This window comes from Apteryx rowi, unplaced genomic scaffold, assembly GCF_003343035.1.
Source record: "Apteryx rowi isolate R43461 unplaced genomic scaffold, aptRow1 scaffold_1017, whole genome shotgun sequence".
Taxonomy (NCBI): Eukaryota; Metazoa; Chordata; class Aves; order Apterygiformes; family Apterygidae; genus Apteryx; species Apteryx rowi.
This window is the reverse complement of record NW_020447217.1, coordinates 61,743-88,848: the sequence shown is the minus strand read 5'-3', so window position 1 is coordinate 88,848 and position 27,106 is coordinate 61,743. Positions and strand designations below refer to the sequence as shown.

Genomic DNA, 27,106 nt, shown 5'->3' with positions numbered 1-27,106 from the left:
GCTCTGCGTTTCCTGTCTGCAACCCCAGTGTCAAATATCTCTTTCCCTCAAGGAGGGAGTTTGTGGATCGACCCGAATCCAGCTTTCCGAACTGCAAAACGCAGCTCTTGGGTTGCTCTGAAGCACGGTTGGAGCGGGATCCAAGCCTAGACAGCTACCTCTGCCCCACGCTACGAGGGAGACCGCGGGGTTGCCAGGCTATACCTGATTCGGGATGGCTCTTTTCTTGTTCGTCTGGGTGTTCCTCTGCTGTGCACTGAAACAAGAAAAGAGCACAGCTTTACGCGGAGAACGCCAAGCAAACGGCAAGTGCTCAGGGCCCACGCAGCCACAGAGACCGAGTCACACGGCTTGCCTACAGGCTACGTCGACCCTTGAGGTAGCAYGCTTCCCCCGGGGCCATGAGGAGCGCTGTAAGGAAGAGCTGAGCCCAAAGGGGTAGCCCATCACGTGGAATTCAGCCGAGAGCACCCGGACTACTTATCACTCCTTATTATTATTGTGCATTGCAATGCAGACAGAGGAGACCTTTCCAGAGTTTTGTCCAGAACTGAACGTACACGAGACAGCAGCACCACGGGGCAGGTATGGGGCTTTCCAACCTGGACAGCTTTATCTCCTTCCTTACAGTCCTTATCTCCAGGCACRTGAGTCATTTACACTCCCCATATCTTCCACAGGGGCAAGGTTACAACTTGCAGGAGAGGTAAACCAAGCAGAGCAGCAGTGTTTGCTAATTCAAAAGGCCACAGAGTTCAGGGAGTTGAACTCATCAACCCAGTCAAGCCGATGCACCCAACTCTCCCTGCCACCAGAAGGTAGATAACCRGAAGGTAGATAACCAGAAGGACTAGTCTCCAGAAACACCTGCAGCCTCCTAGTCACCCCCAGGTTGGAAAAGAGCATACCTGCACCAGAGGGAAAGCTACCTGTCTCTCCTGAGCAACCAAAGAGACGAGGGGCRAGGTGCAGGACGTAACCGTTAGTCAGGAGCAGGAACAAAATCCATGAAAACAGTTAGAATTACGCCAGGATGCCCCACGGAGAAGCAGTTTACAAGCAAAAACGGGGTCGTTTCCCTGGGGAAGGTCACTGCAGAACCACGTTCACAGCAGCCACCGTCCCTCCAGCCCAGGATGTCCCTAACCTGCCACCTGAGGGAATTTGGGAGTGATCGCTCTTTACCTGCCCTGTTCCTTACGCTCCTCTCTAAACCCCAGAACACCAGGCGAGCCCRATGCCTGGTCTGACCCAGTGCAACAGCTCCTGCTCTCATCTGGGATGCRAGAAGCTCTCACTTCGCTGAACTTCACTGCAGGAGCACTTCTGAAGCTCAGCCTGGCGGAGGCCTCTCCGGCTCTCTCAAAGACCCCTTCAGCCTGCGGGGAGGGGAAGGTGCAAGCAGGGCTGGCCCGGTCACTCGGTACATACTGTTTCGGCAGGTACCCACCCCGTCGTCAAGTGCTGCTCAGTGTAACAGCTGGGGAGTGGGAGAGTTTCAGAGGAGTCCGGAGGAAAGAGTGAGATGGTTCAAAGGAAAAACAGGAGAGATTAGGAGAAGAGGAAGGAACTGCGAATGAATGTGAAAAGCAGAGACATAAAAAAAGAGGGGAGAAAAAGAAAACAGAGGAAGAATAAGTGAATTTAAGGAGAAGGAAGCGGTGCGGGCTTTGGCTGGCGCTACGAAGAGCGTGACCAGCCCAGGGCAGAGCTGYATGCCTTGGCTCTCTCTGTGCAGGGACACCTGAGCTAGACCTCTYGGCAGCTCCAAAAGGTTATCACAAAGGTAGGGGCTGGGCTGATGGAAAACACAAGTGACCCTGGTGTCCGCAGGCAAAAAGCCAAAGTTGAAGACAGACTGACTGACAGAAGAGACCCCCCCTCCCCTCTGCCCTTCTCTGTTCCTGGTCCTGYCTGCCTGGGCAGACAATTACGAGGGACGAGCTCGAAGAATGTGGAGACGTTCCTGCTCCAGCCCAGGGACAGCAGCCGACACGTGAGTCCAGCAGCTCCACTGGGACACAGAGAGTCGTTTCACTTTCCCTTAGTGTGGCCAAGGGGCACGGAAAATTCCCACATCTCAGCTGAAGGGGGGGAGACAGCCTTAATTACCTGAATTCATCACAAGCGCTCCTGTGAGAAGGCCCTAAGCAGTTCTAGTTCATCAGTACGAGACTCAACAATCTGACTCCAGTTTTTCATGCATTCTGCTGTAACGAGCAGCGTTAACAAACCCTGCTTCAGGCTAATATCTGAAGCAAAGGAATGATGTGGGGCAGCTCCCATCTTCAGGCCCTTAAATACTAGACCAGGTGGCAAGCAAAGAAGTGGAGCTCCTGTGCAAATCTCACAGGCCTCCAGAATTGCTTGAACTCAGGCGCAGGAGGCACTGACATGGTTTTGGTGGATAATGCTAGGACTTGGGAGACTCTTCCACCGGTTGTCATATTGGTGACCCCGAAAGTGTAATTTAACATCCCACACACCTCATCTGCAAACTGGGGATAGGACCGTGAACTTCGTTTATAAAAGAATTTGACAAAAACCCCACCGCACCGGCCAGTTACCTACTTGGCAAATCCGATAAAATCTTCGTGGTTAGTGTTGATGTAGGAGAGCTCAATGTCAATCAGCAGGAGAATCTGGAAAGAGATTTACAAGTCAGGAGTCCCACGGGAAGAGTCGGCCACCTCCTGCTCTAGCACTGCTCAGCAAGAGTTGCCACCGAGCCCCAAGGGACGCGGCTGTGCTCAGGGGCCACCTGCGACCGCACAGGCCTGCACGGAGATGCCCGACCTCCGGCGCTCTGCATCGCTGCCGCGAGAGGGAGCTTTGGGATTGCGAGTGGGGAGCAGCCGGGCGGCCGGCCCAACCGCGGGCTGCGCGCACAGGCAGGATTCGCTTTGTCCTCGGAGAGGAGAAGCGCCAAACAGCTCCGCTTTCTCCTGGCTTTCTAGGTAGGCGAAGGAAGATGACGGGGCGAGCCTGGAAAGCTGCTCACCTGGTCCTTCGTTTTGCCTTCCCGTTCCCTGATGTGAGTGGTAACAATCCTCTCCGTCTCCTCTCGCAACCTGGGGTAGGAACCGAGCTGAAAAGAGAGGGAGAAGGCCAGGGAAAACCGCTGCTGATCAGACCGTGGCAGCCTCCAACACTTATCACAGAAAGCTGGCCACAAAAACACACTCACAAACGCAGAGGACAGAAGGGATCGAGCCCCAGTTCTGTCTGGAGGACACAACTGGGGCTCAGAGGTGGAAGAAGCAACAGAGTTGATTCTCTTCACTAGATCCGACAAGACAGCAGAGTGCCCTTCCTGGGGGCCTTAGAAGCATGCTTAACATACGAATCAAGCTTCTCTTCCCACCCTCGGACCCACGGCTAAGCAGATTCAGATTTTCACGGCATGAAGCGCGAGCTACCGCTAAGCAAGGCAAAGGAGACGGGTTCTCAGCAATGCAAGGCCTCAGCTACGCTAGGAGCGTTTTTAGCCTTTACTGTTACGGGGGCGAGCAAACACCTGTGCAATATGTCTCGGCAGGACCCGTGCCGCGAAGCCAAGTTAATGCTATGACTGTATTTGCTGGCACTTCCAGCAAGTGTTCAGGTGTCAGAAGGACGCAGTGTCCCCCCAAATCAGCGGCAACCTTGCTGTCGAACTCACTTTGGTCGGCTGGGTCCTGAGAGCAAATATATTCCAGATGTTCAGATTAGACAAAGAGGGATGAATTAAGACCCATTACCTTTTCGGCACACTTTTTAATGACTGTGGCCAGCTCTGAGACCACCAGATCAACACACTTCAAACTGGGCTCTTTAAGCTTTACAATCTGTTTTTTCACTATGGCTTCAAAGGCCATGTCGGGCGTGAAGAGCCCCGTCCTGCATCATGCAGAGAGCGAGAGCGAAACACCAAGTGGAGTGCAGGGGAAAAAATAGCAACAAAGACAGAAAGAAAAGAAAAATGAGATTTAAAAAAAAAATTAAGGTTAGTAACATGCAAAGGAAAAAGCTACAGTGCCTGCCTGGGAAATTCCTTCGGATCCCTTGGAGCTGTTCTGCAACCAGCTCAGGTAACCCCTCAGCTTCCCTTCATCTCACAGCCAGACTGAGCAGGGGCACGAATTCTCAGCTCCAGGCCCACGAACACATCCTGCCCTGCTGGTCTGGAGACCGCTTTGCAGCAGCGCCGAACACCCTGATCCGAGGATGCCTCATGTCCACTCTGCCTCGGCACATACGAGAGGGTGGTGTTACCCTGAGCACGGCAGAGCCCTGGAAAGCCTCCTAGACTCTCTCTAGCCTGGACCATTGAGATCCAGCTYTAGCAAACCGTGAATTTCAAGTCTTCTTTGGGGTAAGAGCCTCCCTGCAGCTCTTTGAGACAGCAGCTGCTGCAATAACATCCGGGCAGCCGCYGTTTCGGGATAACCTCTTGCTCCAGCCGAAACAGCACGCGCTGACYCAGGACATCGTCCTAGCGCACATCCCTCCGAGCCCTCCGCAGGCAAAGCCTTGTCCCCCGGTCAGCAGGGCGGCTTGCCTGCAAGCTCACTCCTCTTTGTTACCCTTCCGGTGGACGGATTCCCTGGGGATTCCTCTTTTTGTCCTGCCTAACCTGGGACCGAAGGAATTTCAGCAGTAAGCGCCGGCTTCTTCACGTTACCCAGATCGCAGTGAACCACGCTGAGCACAAAGGAGCTCCTGACCCACAGACAAACCCCCACAGCTCCTACCACTGACAGAACCAGATGAGCATTTAAACTGCTCTGCTCCACAAAAGCACTCTGGGTAGCCGATATCACAGTGACCTTCTCTTTCTCGTCTGGTCCCTGCAGGTAGGCAAAAAATCTTCCTCTTTTTTTTTTTTTTTTGAACATAAGCATTACAAGAAGAAAATGGGAGCTCTTTCTCCTGTCCTCTTTTCAGTTTAACGCATTTCTTTCGCTTCTACCAGAACGAAGYTAAAAAAAGAGTCACCCTGAGAAGCCATTATTAAATATGGAAACGGCCCATTCATCCAGGGCTGTCGTGCAGCTTCAGGGTAATTAACACTTCCAAGAACAAATGACRATGGGGGAAACCTTTTGAAATGGAAATGCGCTTGTTATCAAGCAGCTTATTAATTGCAGACATTGAACTACAGGGTTTACAAGTAAGACACGAGACCATTTGCTGGAACTGCTGCCCCCAGCTTTTGTTTCCATTTTCCACGAGTTCCCAGAGTGCAGCGAAGCAGCAGTTTAAATCGCAGCTTAGAAGACACGTGCTAAGAGAGGTACCAGGATCCACGAACAGCCTGCCCACCTGCCTGGCTCACACCATGCATCGGGAACGAAGCCCTGGCGGCGTCCCTTCCGACCCGCCGCTGCGCACCGCAGCCCGAGCCAGGTCTCTTGAGGCCCCGGAGAGCCCGTCTGCACGAGAGCCGCGCTGTCCCCAGGAGGGTGGCAGACACAGGAAGCAAAGCGTCTTGCCGAGGGTCGCCCAGAAGGCCRGGGCAGGGACAGGGACAGGAGCAGAACTCCCGGCTCTGTCCGTCACGCCACCTGCGAGGCCTCGGTGACRCCGCTCGAGCCCGAAGCGCCAGGCGAGCCCAGGGCCACGGAGTCGTCCTCAGGGCTTAGCCGCGTCCCCACTCTGGCCCAGACAGCGCAACTTTGACCAGAGGAGCCTCTCGGCTGAAGGACACGGGGAGGACTCCAGGTTAGGAGATGCATCAGTCAAAGGTCAGAAATACCCAATTTGCTTAGGGGGCTCCCAGATTTTGTTTCTTTTTTTGGAGKGGAAACCAGGCAAGGCAGGCAGGTTAGAGCATCACTCCTGCTTCCCCATCCCACTGGTAGGAAGAGGCTGGATTGCCTCCAGCCAGTTCAATACCTTACTGGTACACTGTCTAACTGTATTGATTAACTCCTGAATAACGAGGTCGACACACTTCAGACAAGGCTCTTTCAGCTTCACCACCTGCTTTTTCACAATGGCCTCGAATGCCAAGTCTGGGGTGAAGAGCCCCGTCCTACAGGAGTCCACACGCGGGGCGAGAGGGCAGAGACATGGCAGAGAAAAAAACAAAATGGGTGATCAGGTTTAGAGGCGATCGGCCGCATCCTGACGAGAGAGCAGCAGCACCACCCTGGAGAGCAACTCCCTCCCCGGACAGGCGGGCCGCGAGCTGGGACGGCTCCTGCTGCTGGCACCGTCCCCTTCCTGGATCCACGGCGTCGCTGAACCCCGCTGCTCCGCCACCCTCGGTTGGGGCTTGCACAGTGCAGCCGAGGGGACGGGGGGCTGACACCTCCACCTGCCCCTTTCGCAGGCCGTGCGCCCTGCTCTCTCCAGCCGCGGGGTGGGAACACCTCAAACTAGGGTGCTACTCCCTCCACGAACAGGAGCGAGCGCCCGAACTACCAGGCGCACCAACACTGTAAGCAGATGGGAAACAGCCTTTGCAGCAGCGTTTAGGGAAAAGGGATACACCAAGAGCAGGTCAAATGGCTCCTGGGCTCAGGCAAAGAAAGGAAACGCYAGATTTCTCTTTCCCCATCAGGCCAAAGGAGAGCAGGTGTGCCAAGGAGAGGACTTGTACCTAATGCGATTCCTCTCCCGTGTCCCTGTTTCAGTGCTGTCAGGCTCCAGGCACACAACAGTTCTGCGCTGTATGGGCTGAGCTGCTTCCACACAAGACGCACTATTTCTAAATGAGACAACTCTGGTCCCCAGGGCACACACCTACGGCCAGAGCCTGGATCCTTACTCTTAGCCGGGAGATTTAACTCTCGTTCCCTAAATTTCTCTCAGGGTCATTTCTTCCCCCACTGGAGGAAATAAAAGAGGAAGAGAAAGACTATCTTAGTATCTGAACTGATGGCACAAGGGGAACCTTTTCAGATCAGCTACGCTGAAGTGACACAGTGGGGGAAAACTACGTGAAGCAAAATCAGCAGGACGGTTAAGTTACCCCTTTAATTCCCTCTAAAAGGTTCCAACAGGGACCATCCGTTCTCAGCAAACGCTGGTCTCCACAAGACACTGGACAATGAATTGACAATGACACGTATCGCCTCTCTCTCGGCAGGAATATTCCGATCGCACGTACCACATGGATCAGGCTTACTGATCTACCCTAAGGAAAACAGGATCCGCTACTGCACTGCTCCGATACTTGCCTCACACCGTGGATGTTTTTAATTGCATAGCTTATTTCTCGTCTCAAATCCTTCTCGTCAAACTCCATCTAAATAGGGAAGAAAGCCACAATCAGATTTTACAGCAAGCAACTGAGGCTCTAAGAAAACATCCCTTCCTTCTGCAAGCACCTCCGAATGAGGAGAAGGGAAAGGCTTCAGCTCCACCTGCAYGTCACAGCGCACGGCTGGGCAAGAGGGAGTTCAGCTCACCCCTGGCGTCGGGTCAGGTTTAGGAAATAAGCACATAGAGCAAACGTGCCCCTCCTCATTAACAGCAGGTGGAAAACCAACCACATTCTGCTCTGCGTGGGGACAGAGCACCTACCAAACACTATTTGTGCAGAACACAGGTCCCCAGGCCAGCTTTACCTTCACGAGCTCAAAAGGAAACCTCTCATGGAAAATGCGATTGATTCTGGCACCCCCGGAGAGTTCGAGTGTGTCCACCTGGTCTCCTGAACCTTCAATCCGCTTCTCAAAGTCCACACCGAACTGCTGGACCATTCTGTGGAGAAGCAGCAGGATTAAACAGGTAGCAGCTGACTACAACAGATGACAGAATGGACAGCCAYCCAGGCCGTCTACTGCAGTCAGCAACATGCCACCAGTTCTGCGTGTCAGCGCCATATAAAGATTCTCCAAACTCCCTCTGTGTGAGTCACAGAAGCAGAATCTCCCTTTTGCTGTAGTCCAAAGGGCACAGGGACAGGCCAAGGAGGGACACAAGTCGCCTTTTTAATCCTGAGACCAAATGTGCAGTCTGTTTGTTTTAAAACAAGCAGGTTATGCGCACACAGCTCAGTAAGCAAGAGGCACCAATTCTTGCCCGCAGAGGTGCTCACCAGGCATTTCTGGGACAGGCTTTCCTTGACCTTCCCAGCAGCCTGTCGGATTAGTGCTGGAGGGCAGGGAATCTCTTCTAGGCGCCACCTCAGTGCAGTTAGAATTGGCAAGGCCTTCCACTAGCACCACTCGTTCCTAATGACAGGGTTAATCTGGGCATCGGGCATTTCCTTGGAAGGAGCCACTAGCCAAGACAAACGACCCTTTCATGAAGACTGAGGTAACTTTAAGCTCTGTGCCAGCAGCTTTAAGCCTCCTTTGCCAGGTGAGGCACCAGGATTGAAGTATTGAGAGGGAGAAACCTACTGTAACAAAGCTTTGGTTTTTCGCGTGGGGTCATCAGGGCGGAAATTCTTGTACTCCTCAACCTCCTTCTCCAGGGACAGCAGCTGACTCTGAAGTTTGCTGCGCAGCGAAGGCAGCGTCTCCCGAATGTGGTTGGTCAGTTGCTACAAAAGAATTGGGAAAGTGAGTGCAGCAGTCCACCCGCCTGCAGGAATTCCCCTCTGCCACCAGCATCAGCAACAAACGCTATCAGCAAAAAACATTCAGGAAGAAGTGCAGCTTTTCTCTCCACAAATATAAGAGAAGCAGAAACTCGCCCAAGCTCCCACGCTCAGCATGGCAGAAAAGCTCTCCCTCTAGCGCACTAAACTGCCAGCGAACCAAGTGCAGTGCCTTGACACAGCACCTGCGGTTCAGCCTACCTGGTTAAGGACCTTCTGCAAATGCGGGGTGCCCATCCGGTCTGCCATGTGCCTGTAAGCCGGGTGAGAAAGGAAGAACTTCCGCTCTGCTGCCAGTGCTGCCCTAATGTCCTTCTTACCATCAATGTCCTTCTGGCTCCGGTTAACGACGCCGATGTAGCCTGCAACAGGACACATTGGCTCTTGCTACGGACAGACCCAGCCGAGAGCTGTCCGAGCAGGGCTCTGTGATTGCCATCCATAGCGACTTTGCTTTCCTCAAGCAGAGGGCAACATCTTCAGCAAGAAGGGTCTGGGCTCCCCAGCAGACCTCATTCAGAGATAAYAGGCTGCGCAGGAGTTGCCCTTCGACTCGCTCTGAAATGCCACCCTCTCCGCATGAAAGATGAGGGTGTAGCAAGGTCGTGGGGGGGAGGATACGGGGTGACACAAAGCCTTCGAAGTTCATTATACCTCTTCGTAAAGGAAGCAGCTTGTTCTCCAGCACATCTCTGGCATCTGTGCCTTCATCCATCAGATCTAACTTGGTGATCACTCCAATCGTCCGCAAGCCTGAGGCAGCCACACAAAGCAGCAAACAATCAATTTTATTTCACAGAATGTATCGGAAAGAGGCATGCAGGTGTGTAACCAAAACAAGTATGAACTCGCCAGCGGGGACTGGAACTGCTGACACTTTCTCAGCCATCAGAGGACTGAGAGTCCTCTGTGAGAGGAGGAGAGATGAGAACCCCCTTTGGTTCCCAAATGGTGCAACTGGTTTCTGACACTCTCCTGTGACAGCAGTTGAAGACTTTACGACTCGATACCTGGGCCACTCAAACCCACAAGCCACCACGCCACTGCAGGGCTCAGAGCAACTGCAGGGACAGAGAAAGGCAGGAGGACGTGTCTGTCTTACCTTGAGGATCAACTTCTTTCGCCATCTTGAGTGCATCCGAGTTGGCCAGATCCATGTTGGCTGGCGTCACAGCAAGGATCAGGCTGCTCTCCCTGCTGATGAACTGCATGATCATGTCTTTGATCTGGTACTCAATGTCTTGTGGTTGGTCCCCCACTGGCACTTTGGTGATACCCGGGAGGTCAATCAGAGTCAGGTTCAACACTGAAAGGACAGAGACCACACGTGTTTGGGGTCAGAGGTCTGGAGTTGGGAGCAAAGGGAACTTCAGCTGTCGGTCCTGCCGTTGACTCTCTTCAGGTCTGCTCATGGATCCAGACCTCCGTAGTCCTTACAAGTCCCTCTGGAGGAAGAGTTATTGCTGTATTTGCTCAGATGGCGGCCACATGTCCCCAGGCTGGTAGAAGATAGGCTAGAGGCACATAATGGCCCCTTTTTGCATGTTAGGGCACGGACCGGGGTAAAACCCATAGCTGTTATGTATGCAAATACCAGCTTTTCTTTTTTCACTAAGTGAATTAACAAATACGAGGGCTGGTGTGCAGAGCCCTAGGGCAGAAAAACACCTCACTCACCGTGTGGCGAATAGACGCGAAGGTTGATGGGGACAGGAGAGATGCCTTTGTTTGTTCCCGTGACCCTGTCCGTTTCTGCTTCGATCTCCTGCCGCACCTCGTCAAAATCCGTGAACTTTTTGGATTTGCAGTGCAAAAATTCAGCATATTCTGGAAGAGATAACCCCCCCCMCACACACACAMAAAAAAACTGAATAGAGAATTTGGCTYGTATCTCAAGCCTAGCCCAGTAAGACACATGCCAAGATTCAACTGTTTCATAGAATTCTCTACACCGTGAAGCAGAGCCAGACATTCATTTCTGTGCGACACCAGACCAGCCAGCTTGAATCTGCCCCAGCAGCCAGGCAGAAACGGTGCCCCAGAGAGGCACCACGAGCTTGCCCAGCGATTAACCTGGTCATGTTCAGCCTCCTGACTGGCAGCAGCCCCAAACAAACTTGGCCTAGCAGCTTCCTCTGGCTGAGGAGGGAAGAACRGGACAATGGAGGCCAGCAGACTCGGGCTGAGCAAGCCGACACTTTGCCTGCTGCCTCTGCGCTGGCAGCAGCTGCTTTGATGTGGACTTYGAGTTACACTTTCCTTGCCAAAAAGAAACTGCCCTTGGGTGAGATGCTGGCAGCCAGCCTACGCTGGCTCCAGCTAGCGAACCTCGACGTCAGAATGGCTGTGTTTGTTTTCACCCGGGCCTGTTTGCCTTTCAGTCCCCGCTGATTGCTTTTAAACGTTTTATTGCTGGGACTCCGAATGCTGAAGAAAGGTCCGAGTCTTCAGCTGCCAAGATGCTCTGAGTGCTGGTGCGCCTGGGAGGCAGGGCAGCAASCCCCCGGCGCTGGCAGCACCCTCGCGCTGGCAGAAGGGCTCCAGCTGGCTCTCGGAGACGCGCAGGTGCTGGAGACCTGGGCTCTCGTYCTCGCATTGTCCCCGCTGCGGCGTGACCGGGGCACGACCGCCCCGTCGGCGAGGAGTCATTCCCCAGCCCCCTGCCAAGAAGGAAGCACAGCTCCCCTCCACCTGCGCCAAGAGCTCTGCTTTATTTACTCGCTTACTCCCGGGATTTATCGCTCCATTTCACTCTGCGCTGGAGCCAACAAGCCCAGCAGAGCTGCRGGCACTAGCAGCGCGGAGAGGTGCCTGACCCCAGGAACTCCCCTCCAAGCCCAAGCAACTGCGCCAGGAGATAAACGTTAACTCAGCCCCGGCTCCTCGGCGGGAAGATGCCTTGGAAGAGAACCGGTCTGAAAAGCAGCTGCTGCTTCTGGGCCACGGTACAAGTCAGGGAAGCCCGAGCAGGGAGCCCCGTCTCTCTGAATCACCCATCTGCTCGCAGCGGTTTCTGCGAGGTGCCGAAGGGCCTGGATCCAACCTGCGCCAGAAGCCAAGGAAAGCGTTTTCAYTCAAATAGCAGAACTGACTGAAGGCCTTCACATCCGATCTTCAACTGAATCAGCCCTATTGTCAGGAGAGGTCGCAGCATCTACTTCATTTTACCCTTCAGGCCTGTTGATTTGAAATTAGGTCGGCAGTGCTGCCCTCACGAGTGGGAAGTAAAGGACGTCGCAATACGGCTTGGCTTCCCAGCCTGACAGGACGCTATCAGCTATCTGAGGTTTTCCGAAAGGGTCTTGCGACCTGCTAGTTTGAGAGAAGCTTTGAGGGGACTTGGAAAACTCAGCAGAGAGGCGAGGGATAAGAGGCACAGCGCTTCCCCTGCAATCGGCCGGATAAAGACTCCTTGGCTATTTGGAACAGCTCCAAATCCGCCCCTTTGAAAGGGATTTTAATAGATTTGTGACCACTGCTTGCCTCRGGGAGAGGACGGTCTGTAAGGACGGTGCTACCCACTTCCTTTCTTGAACAACACTAATGCGTGGGTGGGACGAGGGGGTAGATGCCGATCCCGCTCTCGCCTTTCTACTCCTACTGGTTTAAGCACCTGTTGACATTTTACCCTTCGAGGGCTACGTCTGACATTTTGCAATCTCTTCGCATGTTCCGCATACTAGAAACTATTTGTTATTTAACAAATGGCCCACCTGAATAAATGCAAAAGGAGGCCGCAAAGAGTGACTGCACGGACTGCTCAGCTGTGGTTTTGAACAGCAGGGCAACAGCAATGATTTGCCCAAACAGACACCCAAGCAACAGGACACCCAAGGCTCTGAGGATCGCATGAGCGAATCACACGTATTTCCCTCAGAGAAAGGTAACAGAAATCTCCCCCRGAGATCAGTTTCCTGATGTTTTTAAGATGTGCTTGTTTGGGAAAGTGGGCTGTTGCTGTGGTTCRTTTTCAGCTCCTTGGTGTTTCTTGTGCGGTGTGAAGGTAGGTGAACCAGTGCAAGGGCCAATTTCACAACTCTTCCATATCACACTGCAAAACGGAACTGACTCATAGAGTGATGGGGAAGTAAGTGGCCAGGCATGCTTTTATTAGCAACTGTCAGAGCTGTAAATGCTTGTGCACAAGCCAAGTCTCCCTCATAGTCAGAATAATTACATCTTCAGGAGACCAGGAATTTTCTACTGGAGGGGAACAAAAGAAAGGACTTAGAAGTGTCAGTGTTTCAGCTAATGCTCTTCTCCCATTTCCACTGTGGTTTCGCAGGTACCACTTCTCTCCTTTGTGCTAATACAATGCATCTAAAGAGGGCTAACTTAACTATTTTTAAAGGTACTGTAGTCTGACTCAGAATTTAACRCATTTTGGGGAAGAAAGGATCATCAGAATCATCTGCAGAGGTCTCCCGCATACCAGACCATAAATTTCCAGTGTAAAGGACAGCACATACTCAAGATGAGCCTCAAAAAAATGCCATTTGGGAGATACAACATGTGCAGTGAAAGCAGCACACTGCTATGGCAAATCACTTCAGTGTTGAGGGCTCCCACCCAGCAAACCACACTGCTGGCATATGCTCTCAATTAGACGTACGCTGAAATGACAGCATTAGCGCCAAATTACAGAAAACAAGCCTCCTATCTCATTTGCCACTTCCAGGGTAGCTTTCATCTCGAAGAGCACGTTTGCTTTCCAGCAGTCACAACCCTGTTCTAGGAACATTCAAAAGAACCAGAACTGTTACCTAAATATTCATAAGCTTGTTAAACGACAAATCTGCAAGAGACTCACACAGACAAGCATCCAAACGCCAGCAGTAGTTCCAGTCTGTAGGGTATTTGGAGCGGTATTTGCCAGCCAAGAGTTTTAACGCAGCAGCAAATCTCTGCTGCCTCTAAACAGGAAGCTGGACAGCTGCTCTTGGCTGGACTAGCTAGACGTACCTGTCTTGGAGAAGATAAGCTGAAGGATGAGAGGCCGCCGAGTGACAATTCCAGAGCCTCGGGGAAGGAAGTCCCTGCAAGGAATCAAGAGAGACACATGTTCACTCATGTGGCTAAATAAGCAAGCAGTTAATACTGTACTGAGTYGATCACACCGCTACCGAAACAACAGGCACCGGAGATGGCCGTGCAGGGCCTCGAACACGCCTCGGTCCTAAGCAGAACTGGTTCCTCCTCTGCATCCACGGCTGGAAGGGAGGTAAGTGACTTGTCCCCGATCACAGACACCCATGGCATGAGAGGAATGCCGCTCTCCCGGGCTTCGTCTCGGTCACGAGCCCGTCCTTCCATCCCTCGGCTCTCCCTCCTCACGAAGGGAAAGGTGAGGGACCAGAGCCTACGTTGCRGGGACAGCACGCACGGACACCTCCGAGGGCGGACTGCGGCACCTCTCGAGGAGCGCCTCCCCAGCCTGGACTGAAGGAAGCGGCACGCGCACGTAAAACACCAGTCCCAAATCAGACCCAAGGAGCACGGACACCAGAGCAGAGCAACTCCTGTGTCCTTACAATTCCCTTCGCCATAAACCGCCTGCAAGCGACTGYTCTCAAGACTGAGAGCACAGGAACGTGGAAAGAGGTTTTCCAGCTGCCAACAACTAAGTTAAGTGTCTACCAGATTTCTAGACCCTGCTAACTCAGAGAAAAGACACACCTCAACAGGAGGAGAGAGGCAGAAAAACATCATCTTCTCTTTATCCTTTGAAACCACACATCCTTTACCGTTTCACACCATTTCCTACTAACAGCAGAACGCAGCAAAGAACTGACGCTGTTCCTCCAGCAGCAAAGTTTCCAAGCGAGTCACTCCTCCCGCCCCCCTTCTTGGGGTACAAATTTGAGTACGCCGAGGCATCGTGCGCGACCYGCGCGGTGGATGCCTCTGCCTGGAAACGGCGCTGCTCTGACACCCCAGCCAGGCRGCTTTGTCCGGGGCCGTTATCGCCCGCTGAACGGCCTCGGCTCTCCTCTCCGCCACCAAGGGCGATGGGAGACGGACTAGAAAGCGGGTTTGCMGAGCAGCTCTCTTTGTCCCCGTTTGTGGTTTTGCTTGCTTTGAAATGGAAGCGATAAGAGCTCCTTGGAAGAGCAGCTTTCCGTGGATTTACTGCTTCCATTAACAGCACGCTCAGGTGCTGCGCAAACCCAGAACGAGAGAACACGTCCCAGTCCGCACCGGCTCACCAGCCAAGCGCTGAACAGATGAGCACGAGGCAACAAGATCCGTACCGYGGACACGCCAGGCGCTGTCACCTGTACTTGAATGTGATGCGCCACACTTGGGAAAATATTGACCTTGAGACTCCAGAGCCAAGAAATCACCTTATCTGGAGAAGAAAAGATCATGCCAAGAACTCAGCTACTTCCTTATGGTGCTCCCAGCCCCGCGTGGGAGCTTAGCGCCACACGTCAGCATCCGCAACCGCGGTGGCGGAGCCACGCTTGTGAATCACAGCGGCACCGTTTGCGCCGGGAACATCGCCGCCGCGCTACGTCAGCATGACGAGCCCGGCCAGGCGCTGCCGCTGCGCTCACCCTTCACCTGAACATTTCGCCGGCGAGATTTGTGAGCAAACAGAGATCCCTGAGCAGAGGCATCAGCAGCGCCGCGCTTACAGCACGCGCCCTGGGGGCCGCTGGCTGGGCTGGCGAGAGCCGGGGCATCGCCCCACTGTCCTGAGGACACTCCGTGCATGGGAGCGCTGCAGGGATAAAGGCTCTTAAGGCCTTTCGCAGCGCACAAAGCACCCCCCGCACCGAGGAARTTTAAAGGTAACTCGTGATCTGGGCATCGGCAGAGGCGAATCAGCAGCAGCAGCCAAAGCCATGTCGCGGCGGCTCCATCGCTGCCCGCGCTCCGGCTGGCTGGATGCGACGCCGGCTGGGTTTGCAGGTAGCCGGATCCCACAGCTCYGCAGTCGGTCGTGGCGCAGCACCATATGGGAGGCAGGCTCAAGGACAGAGCCTCCAAATAAAAGTTAACTTTTATCACGGAGCGCTTGTCAGAAACAACTTCCTGCGCAACTGGGACTGCAGGTTCTGCGGGCGCCCGCAGCTGCTGGGATCCAGCAGGAAAAGGAAGTCTTTATGGGTGTCTGCTTGATGACATAAGAGCGTCAGGACTCATCTTCCCTCGCGCTCAACTTTGTTCTAGTGCCATTTGCTATCTGGTGAGGTTAAGGATCTGCAGTTTCACTGTGGCACCACGCAAGCCCTATAAAGCAGCTTGGAACACGGTGTTTCTTCCCTTTTAAATAAACAAGGTGAGAATCATAAAATCCTTGCCGGCACTGCCCTCCCCAGGACCCCCCCGGCCCCGAGCACCCGAGGCGGGAGAGCCTCTCTTCTAGGCCGACACCACCAAAACGCTTCTCGCGACTCGGACGAGGCGAAACGCACCCTCGACACCGACTGCCATCCGCGCAGGCTGCCGAGCCGTTGCTGCGTGGACCTTGCTCTTTCGGGCTGTAAAGACCCACGCGCACACTCAGAGAACGGGTAACTCCCAACAGCGCCGCGTTAGTCAGATCCAGCGAACTGAGGCAGAGGCCATTAACACGGAGTTACGCTCCCAAGACGGCGCGGCTTAGCCTCCTGCCACACCTGACCCGATGCACCTTGCAAGTAGTTGATGATCTTTGCCCCTGGGAAGAAGAGGAGCAAGATCACACTCGCAGCAGCCTGACACTCCGCGGCTAGATAAAAAAAGCCCCGTTCCCGGATCCCCCGGGACGGGCTAATTTCACAACGCAGAAGGAATCGGGCCGTACGGCACCAGCTCGCCCGCCGCTACGTCGTGGGGTCAGGGGCGAGCGCAGCGCGGTCACGCGCCAGAGCGCAGAGTGACCTGCCATTTCGAGGTGAAGCCACAGCGTGCCGCCGAACAAGGGCCGGCTTCATCGCGGAGGACAGAGCAACGCCCACGCTGCGGGGAGATGGGGGCCAACCTCTGCGGGGCCGCAGAGCCGGGCCGCCCCGCGCGGCATCCGGCAGCCAGCGGGTGTTTTACCAGCGAAGGGTCCTGCCGCGTTCAGGCCCATTCGGGCACGCGTATCTTGCCGCCGGCGTGAGCGTGAGCTGCCTCCTCCAGGAGGAAACGTGGCCTGCGAGACACCTGGGACAGCAGCGGAGGCCCACCAGATGGTCCCCTCCGCGTTTTTTCAAGCAGCGCAACGTGACTCGGAGGCACGCGGCTGGCGCGTTAACAGGGCTGTAATTGGAATGACGCACCTGAGAGACACAATCGTCAAGGAGGGAAGGCAAAGGGGTATTTGAAATGTCAACATTAAAGCCGGATTTTCCCATTGATCAGATTATTCATGGAACCTCTATCTCTCCTTTGTATTTGCACCCAGTACCAGGAAATTCTCTCCTGTTTGCTAAGATAGAGTAAAAGGACAAACTTTATTTCCCAAGAAAGTACACTTAATACTTCCCATTATCTCTAACATCTTCAGCATCAAAGACGCTCGCGAGCCGGCTCTCTCGCCTCGAGCMCTCCCGCACGCTGCCCCTGCGGACTCCTCGCTGCAGCAGCCTGCATCCGTCAGGCTTTTGGCCGTGCGTCCCCCCGCCCCGGCCCCTCTCCAGTTTCAGGATTTAGTCTCCCTGGCATGTTGTTTATCTTGACAGGTTCTTCACCAGCGACCCCACGGCTGCTCCTCCTCAACACCCRGGAGGGGACACGTCCTGCCCTGCGTGTGCGCTCGCTCGCGTGGCGTCGGACGGTCGCTCCGCATCCCCCAAGGCCCCTTGCCAAAAAGCGTCTATTTTCACCAAAAAGCGTCTCGCTTGAGCCCGGGGAAGAGGGGCCRGCGGCAGAGGGACGGGCAGTCCCGCCGGGCGTCCTGGCCCTGAACGAGGGAGCTCCATTTCACTAATGCCTGAAGTGCTTTGAGATTTTCATGTTGTCGCAATGTGCGAGGGCGGAGAGAGAAACATCCCAAAAGATACCAGAGCGCGAGCTCCCCCAAAATACAGCCAGCATCCGCAGGAGCAAGGGCCCTTCACTTCTCAAATCTCGCCTTTCTTTAGCTATGCTTTCAACCAGCTCTGCCTGCTGATAAAATACAGCTTCCCCATCYCATTTCTGAAGCAACGCCTAGCTATTAAATTACCATTCCTATGACTATTACTGCTATAAAACCCTCTTGAAGACACTTAGTCAAAGCTATGATTTACACGCACGGAGCTGCCTTCCAGACTCTCTAAATTAAGTGTGGCCAATTCCACTTCGGCAACTGAGTTAAACCAGATCTGGAGAACATTTGTTGTGAGCCGTGACCTGCCAAAAAACATAAGAACAGGTCGCTCTTATCTTTATCCTACCCYGCAGGATAATTTTTCCCTCTAAGAGGCTTGGACATTGCATTAGCGTCAGCCTAAAACTCTGATCTCGCCACCTTCAGCTCTTGATGCTCAGCGCAAACGCTGCATTTTGTCTCTCTTTCGGGGTCTTCCGTGCCCTTTGCGGCTCCTGTTTCAGCGTTGCACCAGGAGAAGGGACGGTTCAGACACCTCCAGCCACCAAGAACCCGCCATCGCRGCCTTCCAGGTTAGTCCAAGTCCTATTTACGGCTGCTCAGGGTACTGATAACACGTTACGAGCGGCCTATAATGCCCCATTGACATTTGGTCCCTCGAACGCATTGTGGAAGGGAGAGCCTCGCAACGGGGCAGATCACAAAGGCTCCGTTGTGATCCCCRGGCCCGGCAGCCACGGGCCCACCGCAGTCAATGGCCGGATTTTATGTCGCTCTGCAATGTCTTGCACGCTGCCGTTCGTCAGCGCGTCGCTCCGGAGCCAGAGCAGGGCCGGYGGAGACTCGGAGCATTTAGCACGCTTGTACTGGCATTACAAGGGCTCCAAAGACRGACTAGTCAATGCACGTTTCATCAGGACATCAACAGAATGACTTTTAATACAGCTAGTAATGTAATTTTAATGCAGTATTTTAGATTTCCTTTTGTGCTTTCCCCAGTAAAAAAGAGGAGAGAAGCAAGTGGCTTCAGACGCCTGACAGAGCACACAGTAGTTAGCAAGACCAACTATTATTTTGACGCCTGCTGAAACAGATGTAAAGGCAAGACAGATTCCTTCCCCCCAAACACACTTCAGTCCAGCATCCAGTTCAGAGAAGATTTAGTGGACTTCAGGCAGCTGAGCTCAATTCCTTTTTGTATGATAAGGACTTGAAGGCAAGTCCCTTCCCTGTCTGCACAGGGCTCGTAACCCTTCTCGCGTGYGCTCGGGCCGCAGAGGGCACCACCACAACGCGTGATCGTGATGTCCCAGTACTAAGGTACATTAATTTCAACTGATGCTTTCTTCRAACAGTTGAAAAATACCTAACCTGGGCCTTCCAGAACAAGGATCCAAACCTCCCATTGACTCCTTATCCAGCGACAACACTCAGCTGCATTCTCCGGTCACCACCCTTAACTCAATCAGCTAAAATTGCTTCTCTGAAGGGGGAGCAGCGGCTCTCCCCAGGGCTCACCACGACAAGAGCGAGGCAGGGACGTGGGGGGTCACGCGGAGCAGAGCCGAAATTCCCTCTTCCATGTCACTGCTCGGCCAAACTCCTGCTCCTAAACGCCGCCCAGACCTGCCCCTTCTCCCTCCTGCTAACCGAGGCTTGGCTACGAGACGCAGCAGGGCTCGGATACGTCACCGGAGAACCCAGCATGGCTTGTTTCTGCAGACAGGATGCCGGCTGCGAAGTGCTGCTGGAGTCTGGCTTCCTATGCAGGCACCTAGCAGCCCCTCCGACTTCTTAGTGGGTCAGAAATGAGAAGCCAGGAATAAAGGTCAAACAAGTGCGAAAGGGCGGTTATCAGCAAAAAAAAAAAATTCACGTCCTATTTCCACCCAGCTGCCAGCAGCATCCCCCTCCCCACAAAGGAAGGAATCTTTCAGAAACTAACAGGAAGCTTCCTCAGAAGGAAACACGATCAGCCGGAACGGAAGGCCTCCTCGCATCCCTTCGCAAAGCCTTAGCTCAATGCGGCGACAGCCGCCACAGTGGGACTCGCAGGACGAGGAAATCGGAGCAGGCAGAAAGATCCGAGCAAGCTCCAAAATCCAGCTGCTTCTGCCGTGTTGTTTATTCATCCGCAGCTTGGAAAAACACGGACGCTGAGCACATCACCAGTGGCTCTTCCCTACCACCTGCACCGTGCCGCTACTGCAAACGTCCCAACGGAGGGTTACACCTTACAGGCTGTTTACGTGCAAGTTTTCCCATTTCTATCGCATTTTGTATACTAAAAACACCACACACGAGTCAAAGAGCAACAACTGGCTCCTTAGTCAGAGACCGTCTTGGTTAAGCACTGCTCCCTTCCTAGCGGTAAGGGCACGTCAGTCTGTATTTATGCATTTATACGGACGTACATTTGTACACTTAAAAGCGGCCCCTCGACTTCACAAAAAAGCCTCCTGTGGGTAAAACGAAGCTCATCCCGAAGCGGTCAAAGCGCCCTGTCCGCAGCGCGGAGGCCTGCCRTGTTTAGCTCGCTATCTAGAGCGCGTTTCATGCAGCACGGCTCGTTTATTTTGACAGTTGCAATAGCCTCAAGGACAAGACTAGCCCAGCAAACGCAACCAGTCAACATCCAGCCGCACGTCCATGAGAAACACTGGATGCGCTCCCGGCCAGGTGCAGAGGAAGAGCTGTCGAACCGTCACCCAGCTGCGAGGGTGCGACGCGGGACCACGCGCGCCGGCACCCCAACGGGGTCAAGTGCTGCGCGGAGATAAGCAGACGGTCGCTGCCCTCAACCGTTTGCAATACGAGCAATGGATTAGCCATTTCAGGGCTCTTCGTCCTTCTCCGTGCTGAATTATTGTGCACGGCTGTTATAACAGAGTGTGTAACTATAATCTATATTCCTCATTATTTTATTCCCAGATACTTCAGTAGGTGTGTAGGGAAAACGATGCTAGAGCAGAGYGAGGGAAGCAGGTGCTAATGAGCAGGTATTATCACCGCACAACGACAACGACCGAGCTGACTGTTTAAACGCAGGGACACCAAGCAAAGGCAGAATTTACCGCATACATAATTATCCGGTTATTAACACAAGTGCGTCACCGCAGAACAAAGTTAGTGCCATGAGATGTAAGTGAAAGATTCCAGGTTACAGAGAAAATCATACAGATCAAGTCCCACGGAAAGCCTTCCCGTTCAGACCCTTACGGAAAACAGAGTCTGCGGAGTGCAGTTAACCCCTTATTAAAAGCCTTCTGACAAAGACTTAAACACTCTGGAACAAAGATTTTTAATTACTGGGCTGGTTTTCCAGCAGCACCATAATTAGAGGCTGCCAGAATTTCCACTGGCAGCTATTTGTGAGGGGTAATAACTTGACCAATTCAACCCCAACTGCAAAGAGACTTGGCAAAACTCATCGGCCCAGAGGCAAGTTTAGTCTGGCAGAGTCAGACCTGCGCTGGTCCAGCTGACTCCTCCTCTCCCTCCCACACGAGCAACGACAGGCTCAAAAGGCATCCTCAGCTGCTTTGCAGGCTGCAACTCCACGCTATGAATTAAACCCCTGTGAGCACAAAAGAAAAGGCAAATTGTGTCAGGTGATGCATCGCAGAGCAGGCTCCGGATCCTGACCTCACCTCTAGGAAAATGTTAAGTAAGCCAAAACTTGAACTGCCGATAGCACAACAGTGGAGAAAACTCATGCAGGACTTTCAAAAGGCCCCTTTTCTACCGATAAAGGAAGCCGCTGGTGCGTCACCACAGCAACTGTGAAGCCAAAAAATCCTAAGTGCTGGAAAAGACGCTCGGTCTGCTCTTTGGAAACAGGAAAGCTCCCGTTACGCCAAACGCCGGACCCGACGGCAGAGCAGGACCGAGTCACTGTCGCCTTGTCAAAGGAGAGACAGATCCGTGCACGCTCCCGCCAGCCAGTGTCAGCGCAAAATGACCTCACCGGAAATCTGCTATTGTTGCTGTTACAGCATCCGCCCCGGCCTCGACTGCAGCCCCGTTGTGCAAGGTATTTTCTAGGCACGGCGAGAAGCAGCCCGTGCTACAGCGAGCTCGTGAGCCCAGATGAAGCTGAAGCGGAGCGCGGGAACAAAGCAGAAGGGGTCAAGTGACTTCCCTTACCCTGAGCGTGGAACAAGCGCACGCAGGGACACAGCAGCACCGAGTGCCGCCAGCTCACAGCCCCGCACTGCGCTATTAATTGTGGGACCGGTGCCGCCATCCCCATAACGGCGGAGACGGCCAAAGGAGCGACTTTACCTCCGCTCTCAGCATTTTGATTCAGAAGCAGAAGTTGTTAGCAGCTACCACGGATTTTGAAAGAGCCAGCAGGGCCGTACGAAGCGCGTGGCAAGATTTTTAAACCCCACAGCATTCGTGCAATATAAAATCAGGAGCATTCGGCTCCCCTGCATTATCTTGACAGCCACACTCTCCTCCCCACCCCTAGCATATCCCAGGCCGCATGCCAATCCCTTATCCTGCCAATTCCGACCGGCTCTAAGCAGGGTCCTGACACCCCTCCGCTCCTGGGAGAGGGCTGGCGGAGAGCTCAGCCCTATCGCGAGGGCACACATCTGTACGGCACCAAACACCAAGGCYGCTCAAACCCAGGTGCGGCGATGACTCCAGGCCCAACGCTATCAGAGTGGAAACAGAAGCGTCTTTAAGATGCAGCCCAGCGTTAACTTCTGTAAGTTAACACGGTCTTGCTGAAAGTTATAACCAGAGCAAGACGCGCTAAAGAACGCGTTCCAGTGTTGTCAGGTCTCATTAAGCATCACAACAGGATGCCGTACCGGCTATTTCCAATTAAGCCAGTGCTTCCCTGTCTCTGCTTTACATGCCTGCACTCCGCAGGTCAGCCCRGCGTTTCTGGGGCGCCTCCCGGGCGCCCGCAAAGGACCTCGAGGATGCTGGCAGGCACCAGGACAAGCCAGCGAGGCACTCGCGGCCGGCACCGCTCGACGGGAGGCTGGCGGCGGCCGTGCTCGCGGCCTCCCGCGCTGCCGGCTCCGGGCTGCCCCAGGCCTCGGTGCTCGGGGACACGGATGTGGGGGATGCGCGGCCCAGTCAGCAGGTCCGGGGAGGGGGGTCCTGGGTCGGGCCCGGTGCAGGGGGTCCAGGCAGGGCCCAGCGCAGCCCCTCCACGCCCTGCACCTGCCCCCGGTGCTCCCCCGCATCCCCATCCCGGCGGCCCCGCTCCGCTCCCGGGGGCCCGGGTCGGGTCGCACCACGGCGGCGACGGCGCGGGCCTGGCGGAGCCCCCCGCTATTCACCAAGCCCCCCTACGCCAGCGCCGCGCGCGCCAGGCACGGCCCGAGCCCCCGCCTGCGCCGCTGGCGCAAGGGCCGGCGGGTGACCCGCTCCCCCGGGCCGCGCCTTACGTCGAGTGCGTAGGGGCAGGGCCGGGCAAGGGCAGCGGGCTGCCGGGGCGCTCCGCAGTTTGCGTAGCAGCTGCCGGGCACGGSGGGGGGGGAGGGAGGGGGGTCTCCGCGGCCGCGCTCGCGCCCCGCCCGCCTCGAGCCGCCTTACGCAGGCGGGATTCACGAAGCGCGCTTACGCCAGCTGCGCCGCGCGGGCGGCGGCAGCGGGCGGGGAGGCAGCTACGCAGCTTGCGTACGCGGCGCCCGCCCCTCCCCGGCGCGGCGCGGCACGGCGGGACTCACCGGCCCACGAAGTTCTCGAGCACGGAGCTCTTGCCCGCGCTCTGCCCGCCCACCACGGCGATCTGCGGCAGGTCGAGGTGGCAGCTCTGCCCGATGGAGCTGAACGCGTCCTGCAGCTTGTTCACCAGCGGGATCAGCTCCTCCATGCCCCGGTTCCCCATGGCGGGGGGGGGGGGGGGGGGGCACGCTCCCGCTCTCCCGGCGGCGGCGGCTCCTCCTCACACGGTCCCCGGCGGCGGCGACCAAACTTCCCCTCCGAGTCTCCTCATCCGGCACTGGCGACACCCCCGGAGGCGCCGCTCCGTCGGTCCCGCCCCGCGCTCCTCAGTCGGCGCCGCCACTGGGCGCTTCGGCCGCCAGTCATAGCAGCCGGACGAGCGGAGTGGAGCTCTTCGCTGTCACTCAAGCAGGGGGGCGGGAGCACGCCGCCACGCCCATCCTCTTCCGTTTCATTGGTCTCCCAACGCGTCGCTCATTCCTACCAGCCAATGGAAGGTGGCGTTGGCCTGTCAGCTGAGGCGGCGCGGCAGCAGATCCCGCCCCAAGGCATTGCTCCTGCCATTCTATTGGCAGAGAGGACTGCCACTCTAGAAAGCTAGCGAAGCGCTTCCCCAAGGAAACTGACTTGTTCACCCCTATACTCCTGCCCGCCCACTTGTTCCTTTCTCATTGGATAGTCCCTCTGCCAGTCTATCAGATTGGCCAATCCTGATGGAAGAAGCAAAGCTTGGCGGGTAGTCCCTGRAGAAGAGCCGCTCGTGATTCGCCACCCCGCCGTCAATCACAAGCCCTCCCAGCCCATTGCTGCTCTGCTTCTTCCCCCCTTCCAATGACGTCAGGAGATCCCCTACCGTACACCCCCATGTAGAAGCGCACTCGGTACCGCATGTCTCCGACGCAAGGGCCGAAGGCTGCACCAAGCCCGGGCACCCCCCTCCCCGGGGCCCTTCACCCCCCGGCGAGGCCGCCCCAGGGGGGCCCCAGCGTGGGCCACTCTCAGAGAACCCTCCGGCACCAACACACCAGCCTGGAGTTGCATCAGGGTCTTTATTTCGCACCATCCTCCCGTTACAGCCCCGCCAYGGTGCCTCCTTGCCAAGGGGCCCGGCTCCCCCCTCACTCCCTGCCGCCCTCCCGCTCCTGGCAGCCCCGGCCCGCAGCCTCCTCCGCTGCCGCCGCCGTGGTGGGACGGCCGCGGGAGGCCTGTGCTGCCAGGGCGGAGCGGGGCCGAGCCCGTGGGCTACCCCGGCTCCTCGAGCACGGCGAGGCAGGGGCCTGCATCCCTGTCACCAGGTCGCTGAGCCCCGCGGGGAACTGGCCGGCACAGAGCAAGTCCGTGCTCCTCCTGGAAGAGAGGGGACGGGTCGGCGTCCCTCGCCCGGCAGGCTGCAGCCCCCGGCGTGGGACGCCACGTACCTGAGGTCCGCGGGGCTCTGGGCGCCGCTCCCAGGGGCGAGGGGGAAGGTCGGCAAGGAGCGGCGCTGGCGCCAGAGGTAGCCYGAGGGCAGGTCCTGGGGCAGGTCAGCGTCCAGGCGCTCCAGGGGCAGGGCCATCTCTGGGGCAGGGAGGACAGAGGCACACGTGAACCCCGGCACCCCGGCTATGTCTCAAGGTCTGCRTCAAGCTCAGGGAGCGGGGGAAATCCCTTTGCGCTCTGCAAACGCCTTTGGGCAGCCCCAGGGCAGCGGAGCCCCAGCAGCTGGATTTCGGGATGCAGAGACCAGCCATAATTCATCACAGATCCGTGTGGGACCAGAGCACCCTGGAGAGAGCTGAGCCCGGCGGGCCGGCAGCTCCTCCAGGCTGGATTAAGAGGGCCGTCTGCCCTCGTTACCTTCCCCAGCACAGGCCAGCGGGGATTCAGCGAGAACCGGCGCGGCATTAGCGGGGTCCATCCCTGTTTCTAGGGGCAATCCTCCCTCCTCCAAGCACCTCGCRGCCCTACCACTCCGGATCCGGCTCAGCTCCGGTCCCAGCAGCTTCCCGTCCATGCTCAGCAGGATGTACTTCTCCACTCGGAGCTCCGGGCTCAGCTGGTCCACCGTCCGCCGGTTCGGCCGCTCCCGCGCCTCGGTCCGCRTGTCGTGCACCGTGTTCATCTTCCAGCTGCGGAAGGGAGGGACAAGACAGGGTCCGTCACGTCACTGGTCACCTCGGCCCCGGGTTTGGCCAGGGCCATCCCCGCGAGGAGGTCCACGCGGCGTCGGAGGGGATGCAGCTCCATTCCTGGGGGCGAGATGCCGCCGTCCTGGCCGCCTGCGGGTTACTGAGCTCCGAAACCCGTTTGTGGGCACATCCCAGGCCGGATGAAGCAGCGGGCGTCCCTCCAAGGGGGGGAGGCCGTGGATTTCAGATGCATCTTGGCTACATATCGTAGCCGTAAGGAATTAGCCGCRATGGGGAAGGGAAACCAGGACTCCCCAGAGAACCGTTCCTCCCCCCAGCGCCATTTCGTACGCCGTGAGCCGGGCTCGTCCCCAAACCACGAGGCCTCCGTCCCGGGGCTAGGCACGGCAGCGCGTCCCCCGGCACCGGCCCGGCTGCACCCGCGAGGCTCTGCCCTCGCCGGAGAGGTCAGGCAGCCTCGCTGAAACTGCACCATCATCCCCGCGCCGTTTCCCCCGGGGAAATAGGAGCCGTTCGAGCTCAACGCCGTACCGCTCCTCCGGCGGCAGCCCTCCGGCCCAGCCCTTTGCAGCGCTGGTGGGATCAATCCTCGGTCCGGTTTCACCCCGGGCAGAGCCCGTACCGGTGGCTCCAAGGCGCGCTGGCAAGCTGCCTGTCCCTCGCTAGCCAAGGTCGGACCCGAGGGCGCCAGGCAAGCCGGCCCACCGGCCGGCGCTTCCCTGCTYCCTCCCGCGTGGAGCCGGACAGCCGCGGCGGGCCGGAGACGGGGGAAGATTTGTTTCCCCGCTCACCTGAGGGAACCCGTTTGTGCTCCACGGAAGCGGGTTATCCGAACCCACTCGCATTACCATAATCTGGGCTCGGCCATTTCGCTTGGACACAAGAGAGCTGCCCCACCGGAGCAGGAACGCTCTGTTCCAAGAGGAGGAGAGGAAAGAAGAGGCAACAAAGCAGGAGAGACAGGTTGCATTTGTTGGCACCGCTTTCCGCAGATGCACCAAGCCACAAGCACGGCTTTTCAGTCCCCAGCGAGGAGAAGGGAGGGGCAGCAAGGGAGGCTGCAGACGGAGATGCCAGCAGCTGCTCGCTGTTTCCCTTCCTCTCCTCTCTCTGGGAAAAACTAATTAAATCCCTTGCTGCATTAAGCAAGCCTGTTACCAGATTTCCAGCGACAGATTTCTGAGCAAACCCTTGCCGTATTTCTGGAGGAAGAGCAGATGGAGGGGCACTCGGATCAGCTGTGAGCAGGCCAGACCGCTTCAGGCTCTGCTCACAGAGGTGACACAGCCCTGGGAGAGATTTGTTCTGCAAGAGCCCGCGAGTCCAGAGTGGGGAAAGCTGGAGCTCGATCCAAGCCGGGTTGTTGCACACCTCGGTTTCTCTAAGCGCTCGTCCTTGGTCCGGCTAGTCGATGCTAAAAACAAGCTCATCGCACAGTCGCRCGGTCCCCCGGGAGGGCCGGGATCAGCTGCCCCCAACACGAGCATCAGCAGGACATTCGCACGGCTGTGCTGCTGCCAGCCCGTCCGGGGCTGGAGAGGAGCTCCGGGGCTGCGTCCCCGCGGCGGGGCCGGGCTCTCCGCTGCCGCATCCCTCCACCCCACCCGGAGCTTCCCGCAGAAGCAGGCTTGGGGCCGCCTTTGTGGAGAGAAGCGGGAATCATCCGGGCAGCTCTCAGCAAGGGTTTGCCCAGCGCCGCCGAGAACGGCACGGGACGTCTCAGTGCACACCAGGTCTGCACCTGGC

General features: G+C 56.4%; 2 protein-coding genes across 6 annotated transcripts in view; both read right to left on the bottom strand.

Moving 5' to 3' along the window:
* DNM2 (dynamin 2) overlaps positions 1-23,515 on the bottom strand; it is a 42,858-nt gene extending 19,343 nt beyond the window's left edge. For 3 of the 5 annotated variants that reach the window (XM_026064426.1, XM_026064396.1, XM_026064413.1), the window contains exons 1-13: positions 23,234-23,514; positions 13,499-13,572; positions 10,214-10,363; positions 9,639-9,842; positions 9,191-9,289; positions 8,738-8,898; positions 8,337-8,479; positions 7,557-7,692; positions 7,167-7,234; positions 5,878-6,016; positions 3,002-3,088; positions 2,572-2,642; positions 205-256 (exon numbers count right to left, since the gene is read on the bottom strand). In XM_026064426.1, coding sequence (XP_025920211.1) covers positions 205-256; positions 2,572-2,642; positions 3,002-3,088; positions 5,878-6,016; positions 7,167-7,234; positions 7,557-7,692; positions 8,337-8,479; positions 8,738-8,898; positions 9,191-9,289; positions 9,639-9,842; positions 10,214-10,363; positions 13,499-13,572; positions 23,234-23,394 — 1,545 coding nt within the window. In that variant the 5' untranslated portion in view covers positions 23,395-23,514. Of the gene's footprint in view, positions 1-204; positions 257-2,571; positions 2,643-3,001; positions 3,089-3,740; positions 3,880-5,877; positions 6,017-7,166; positions 7,235-7,556; positions 7,693-8,336; positions 8,480-8,737; positions 8,899-9,190; positions 9,290-9,638; positions 9,843-10,213; positions 10,364-13,498; positions 13,573-23,233 lie in introns of all 5 variants that reach the window. The other 2 variants (XM_026064405.1, XM_026064420.1) reach the window with 1 other exon arrangement.
* Positions 23,516-24,349: 834 nt separating this feature from the next.
* Positions 24,350-27,106, bottom strand: LOC112965459. Its single transcript, XM_026064449.1, has 4 exons — positions 26,732-27,106; positions 25,179-25,339; positions 24,650-24,788; positions 24,350-24,578 (listed from the first exon to the last, which is right to left on the bottom strand). The coding sequence occupies exons 1-4, from the start codon at positions 26,845-26,847 to the stop codon at positions 24,350-24,352; spliced, it is 645 nt and encodes a 214-aa protein (XP_025920234.1). The 5' UTR covers positions 26,848-27,106.